Consider the following 6,204-nt stretch of genomic DNA (forward strand, 5'->3'; position numbering starts at 1 on the left):
TTGCCAGCACCATTTGCTGAACATGCTGTCTTTCCTCCAGTTAATGTTCTTGGCCCCTTTGTCAAATATCAGGTGGCTGAAATTGCATTTACTCATATTTCAGTCTTCAATTTTGTTCCATTGGTCTATGGGGAATGCCCATTTTTTTAATGCAACTTTAAAAAAGATTTTTCTTTTCTTTTTATTGTTCTGTTAAACTTTTACTGAAGACAAGTGTTTTGCAAAAAAAAAAGTTACAAAGATAGTACAGAGATTTTTTTCATACCTCATACCCTGTTGCCCTATTATTAATACAACAGTATATAACGTTATACTATGCTATACTATACTATACTATACTATGCTATGCTATGCTATACTACACTACACTATACTATATTTTACTACACTATACTATACTATGCTATACTATACTATACTATACTATGCTATGCTATACTACACTATACTATACTACACTATACTATACTTTACTACACTATACTATAGTATACTATGCTATGCTATACTACACTATACTATACTACACTATACTATACTATACTACACTATACTATGCTATGCTATGCTACGCTATGCTATGCTACGCTACGCTATGCTATGCTACGCTACGCTATGCTATGCTACGCTACGCTACGCTACACTACACTACTACACTATACTATACTACACTATACTATACTGTACTATACTATGCTATGCTATGCTATGCTATACTACACTATACTATACTATACTACACTATACTATACTATACTATGCTATGCTATAGCACACTATACTACACTATACTATACTATATTATACTATACTATACTATGCTACGCTATGCTATGCTATGCTATGCGATGCTATGCTATACTACACTATACTATACTATACTATGCTATGCTATACTACACTATACTATACTATACTATACTACACTATACTATACTATACTACACTATACTATACTATGCTATGCTATGCTATGCTATGCTACGCTACGCTATGCTATGCTACGCTACGCTATGCTATGCTACGCTACGCTACGCTACACTACACTACACTACACTACACTATACTATACTATACTACACTATACTATACTAACAGTCCTTCACAGAAGATAAGTCCAAGTCCTTATCTTTGGTACTATGAATGCGACTTATACTACACTATACTATACTACACTATACTATACTACACTATACTATACTATGCTATGCTATGCTATACTACACTATACTATACTATGCTATGCTATGCTATGCTATGCTATGCTACACTACACTATACTATACTATACTATACTACACTATACTATACTATACTATACTACACTATACTATACTATACTATACTACACTATACTATACTATGCTATGCTATACTACACTATACTATACTACACTACACTATACTATACTATACTACGCTACGCTATGCTATACTACGCTACGCTATGCTATGCTACGCTACGCTATGCTATGCTACGCTACGCTATGCTATGCTACGCTACGCTACGCTACACTACACTACACTACACTACACTATACTATACTATACTACACTATACTATACTAACAGTCCTTCACAGAAGATAAGTCCAAGTCCTTATCTTTGGTACTATGAATGCGACTTTATTTTAGAAATGAGGACTTTTGGATGTAAATAAGAATTTCAGAACAAGATTATGCTGCTATAGCGTGGGTCTTAGCTCCAATAGGAATAGCGTCTTTGGAAAAGGAGAATGATATGCTAAAGCAGGGCGTACAGGGACAAAGGTCATGTGACAACAGAGGCTGAGGTGGGAATCATGCAGTTGTTGGTCAAGGAATACCCAGGATTGTCAGTGGTCCCTAGAAGCTTGGGAGAAGCCAGGAAGGACTCTGCTCTAGAGTCTCCAAGGGAGCATGCGCCTTGATTCCAGGACTGTGAGGGAACTCATTTCTGTTGCAAGGGCTCTTAGTTCTGGCAGCCCTGGAAGACATCTGCGGTAATGTGATGTCTTTTTTTCAATTAAAAAAACCAGTATTGGTGCATTGTTATTAGCTAAGGCCTACAGTTCATTCATTTCCCTTGGTTTTTGCCTATTATTTTTATGTTCCAGGATCCCATCCAGCACATAATGCATTTAGCTGTCCTGTCTTTTTGGTTTCATTTTGGCTGTGATAGAGTCTCAGAGTTCCTTTATTTCAATGACTGACAGTTTTAGGAATTACTAGTCAGGTATTTTGTCGACTGCGTCCAGTGAAAGTTGACTGACTCTGATCTGATTGGTTTGTGAGACTTTGGGAGGAAGTAGACTGTTCTCATCCAGGCTATGTTGTCAGTGTGACATCAGAGGGCTGCTGTTGATCTTGGTCACCTGGTGAGGTGATCTTTAGAGTTACTCCCCTTACAGCTTCCCCCCTTTCCTGCATTGTACTTTTTAAAGGAAACCACTATGTGCAGTCACACTTATGGAGTTGGGAATTATGCTCTACTTCTGGGAGTAGAATAGCTACAAAAATTAACTAGGAATCTTTTGTATAGGAAATTTGTTTTATTGTTTATCTATGTATCTCTTCTGTCATCTGTTGATATTAGCATTGTTCATATATATTTATAAATATTTATATTTATATTTGTGCTTTGGGTTATATTTTTATTACTCATACTACTACTGCTAAAATTGTTTGAGCTTCAGCTATTCGTAACTCAGTTGGTTCCTATATCCCCCTGGGTGCCTCATCATTATGAGTTTCTGTCTTAACAGTTCTTTACTTTTTGGCAGTACAAGATAGCTTAGACTTCTTTTTTAAAAGGAGTTTCTTAATTTCCTGTAGTACAATATATTCCAGGCTCATCTTATGCATTTCCTGCCTTTGTTTTAGAATAGCTGTTTCTGTTCTGCATCATTGTTCCATTTCCTAGAGAAACGAAGGTCTAAGTAGTAGGTATGCTTGCTGCTACGTGGGCATTGCTTCCATGCCTTGTGAACTAACAAAGCAAGAGTGTGTGTCTGTGTACAGGAACTCATAGACATATGTGTTTCTCTAAGTATTTCGAGGTGCAAGCACCTTTGTCCATATTTAAATTAAACATGAGTTCATGAATTCACTGTGATATGGATTGTTCTAGCTCTCCACTTGTTTATCTTTAAACTCTCATTCCAACAATGACAGATTGGCTCCAACATCCTTCACTGACCTACTTAATTTTAGAATTCTAGCATTTGCGTATATCAGTATGAGAATTGTTAGTGCACATTCCTGTGGGTACCTGATCATCCAAAGAGCAATGCTACATGTGCTGTTCCTCTGCCTTTGGTTTTACATACAGTTCATTCATTTCCTCTTACAGAGATCAACAACTTCCCCCTACCTCCTTTTGTGAGCTGTTCCACTAATCAATAATATGTTGATAATTTATTGTGAAAACATTAGCTTGTTTTGTTACATTTTGTATTCTACTCTGGGATTCTTCTTGACTTCCTAAATGATTCCTGAACCTTTGCATTATATTAAAATTCAGTCTTTGGGCTTCAAAGTTCAGTGGCTTTTGATGAATACATAATGCCATGTAACCTCAATTCTCATAGCATCCAGAATAGTTTTGATTTCATAAAATCCTTAGTTCTGATTATTTTTTTATTTGGAACAACTTTAAAGATAAATAAACAGAGAAGCCAATCTGTTAAACACTGGGGAAATACTACTGAGTTCACAAATATAAACCGTTTGGCATGCTTGCTTCCTTTAAAAAAAAATCATTAAATTAAGTCCTTTAATATTCTTCTTTTTATATCTTTTCTTCCCTACCCAAGGTAGGTTGTAGAATTGTGGCCTTTCAAGTATATAACATCACACTTTACTGTATGTATTTGTGATCCTAGATATCTTTTTGTGTGTGTCCTAGACAAACTTATAGAAATAATAATTTTGAATGGAACTTTCTGAAACTTTTACTTCCAATACTGTGTAAGACCTATCTATGGATTGTTATTTTTGTACTTTAATGTACTTTAATGGCTTTGTAGTGTTTAACAATATTAATGCAACTTTTTTTTTTTTGGTCTTTTTGAGACAGGGTCTCCCTGTAGCCCCAGTTGGCCTGGAACTCACTATGTAAACCAGGCTGGCGTTGAACTCACAGAGATCCTCCTGTCTCTGCCTCCCAAGTGCAGGGACTACAGACATGCGCCACCATGCCTGGCTTTAAAAAATATTTTATTATTTTTATTTTATGTGTATGAGTTTACTGCCTGCATGTGTGTAAGTGCACCTGTGTTGTGTAATGCTTGCTGTCAGAAGAGGGTATCGGATCACCTGGAACTGGAGTCATGGGAATCGAATCTGGATTCTCTGCAAGAGCAGCCAGTGCTCTTAACCACTGAACATGCCTGTGTTCTATTTTACTAAGAATGGTCAGTTTGCCTCCAGTATGGTTCACTAATTTCCTCATATCCTGAGCCTCACTTAAAACTGCTCATGCTCCTGTTTAAAAAAAAAATCTGATGGTGTGCAAAGTCGTCTTTCCCTGACTTTCAGAGGCTGTGGAACCAATCAGGTCATTTTCTCAACAACTAGAAAAAATTTGACAGGTGCTTGGGCTTTTTATTTTTTTGGACGTTTGTTACTATTTGTACTAATTGTTAATATTATTTTCAAAGGTGACTGCATATCCGGGACCTACAAAGATGTTTTGGAATCTAACTGCACCCAAATTCGCTGTTCCAGAGTCTACTATGAGGGAAAATTTATATCCAAAATATGAGGTAATGAATGCATTTTCTGTATTGTCATTGTTGTTATTTAATACTTAAGTTGTATAATTGCTTATGACAAAAATTTACTGGATGCATCAGACATGGTGGCACAAGCCTTTAATCCCAGCACTTGGGAGGTAGAGGCAGGAGGATCTCTGTGAGTTTGAGGCCAGTTTGGTCTACATAGCTAATTTCAGGCCAGGTGGGGCTACAGAGAGATCTGGTGTCAAACAACAACAACAACAACAACAACAGCAGTTTACTGGACAATTGTAATATAGCTTGTCAAGCAACTATTGCCATGGTCAGGTTAGATGAATGATAATATAGAAATATTTATTCACATAAATAATTGTTATATGTATCATTATATATGTATATGAATATATATCTCTATATTCATAAAATTGTAGTATACATATAAGATATAACTATAACATACATTTATTTAAAACATTTTATTTATTATTTTTATTTTATGTGTATGATTCGATTGCCTATATGTATGTAAGCGCACCCATGTTGTGCAATGCCTGTGGATGTCAAAAGAGTGCGTTGGATTCCCCTGTGGGTGCTGGGAATTGAACCCAGGGCCTCCTCAAGAGCAGCCAGTGCTTTTAACCACTCACCCATCTCTTCAGCCCCAAGTTATGCATTCTATAAAATGTTAAACTTACTGTAGTTAGGTAAGAATAATTTGCTTTCATTTTGAATATTTTACTTGAGGATTCAAGATATAAAGTCAAATAGGTTGTTTAGAGGATCTTCATGGTATTCTCATTTCCTTTTTGGTACTTGAAGACAATTGAAAATTTGTTATCAAATATTTATTATCAAATATTATGCAGTTAAGAATCACTATTAAACTTGCTGGCTATAATAATAACATCGTTGTGGTTGTGCCTCACATTTAAGACTGCAGCTATTCTGAAAAACCAAATGAAATGTTTCTTATGTAGAATAAGCAAACTTTATTTTAAGCCAATCTAGGAGAGCAGTCAGGCAGGAGAGAGCACAGAGACACAGGTCCCTTTGGCAGGGTCTCAGCTGGGAGCTCCCCCTGGTCCTGCTCATCATCGACACTTGCTGCATTTTCTCCTCAGGTTGAAACTAAAATGTAGTCTGTATAGTATGCTCATGGTGTCTTGGTTTTCAAGCATGCTCCCGTTTTTAGGGAACATGCTCCCGTTTTAGGGAACAGGCTCCCGTTTTTAGGGAACATGCTCCCGTTTTTAGGGAACATGCTCCCGTTTTTAGGGAACAGGCTCCCGTTTTTAGGGAACATGCTCCCGTTTTTAGGGAACAGGTCCCGTTTTTAGGGAACATGCTCCCGTTTTAGGGAACAGGCTCCCGTTTTTAGGGAACATGCTCCCGTTTTAGGGAACAGGCTCCCGTTTTTAGGGAACATGCTCCCGTTTTAGGGAACAGGCTCCCGTTTTTAGGGAACATGCTCCCGTTTTTAGGGAACA

At 36.9% G+C, this 6,204-nt stretch overlaps 1 protein-coding gene across 1 annotated transcript in view; it reads left to right on the plus strand.

Annotated features, from left to right (window-relative positions):
- Ttc6 (tetratricopeptide repeat domain 6) overlaps positions 1-6,204 on the plus strand; it is a 247,768-nt gene that overhangs the window by 119,276 nt on the left and 122,288 nt on the right. Inside the window, exon 7 of the mRNA XM_017798103.1 lies at positions 4,640-4,744. Within this exon, the coding sequence (XP_017653592.1) occupies positions 4,640-4,744 (105 nt within the window). The remainder of the gene's footprint in view (positions 1-4,639; positions 4,745-6,204) is intronic.

This window comes from Nannospalax galili, unplaced genomic scaffold (assembly GCF_000622305.1).
Source record: "Nannospalax galili isolate Female #2095 unplaced genomic scaffold, S.galili_v1.0 scaffold636, whole genome shotgun sequence".
Classification (NCBI taxonomy): Eukaryota; Metazoa; Chordata; class Mammalia; order Rodentia; family Spalacidae; genus Nannospalax; species Nannospalax galili.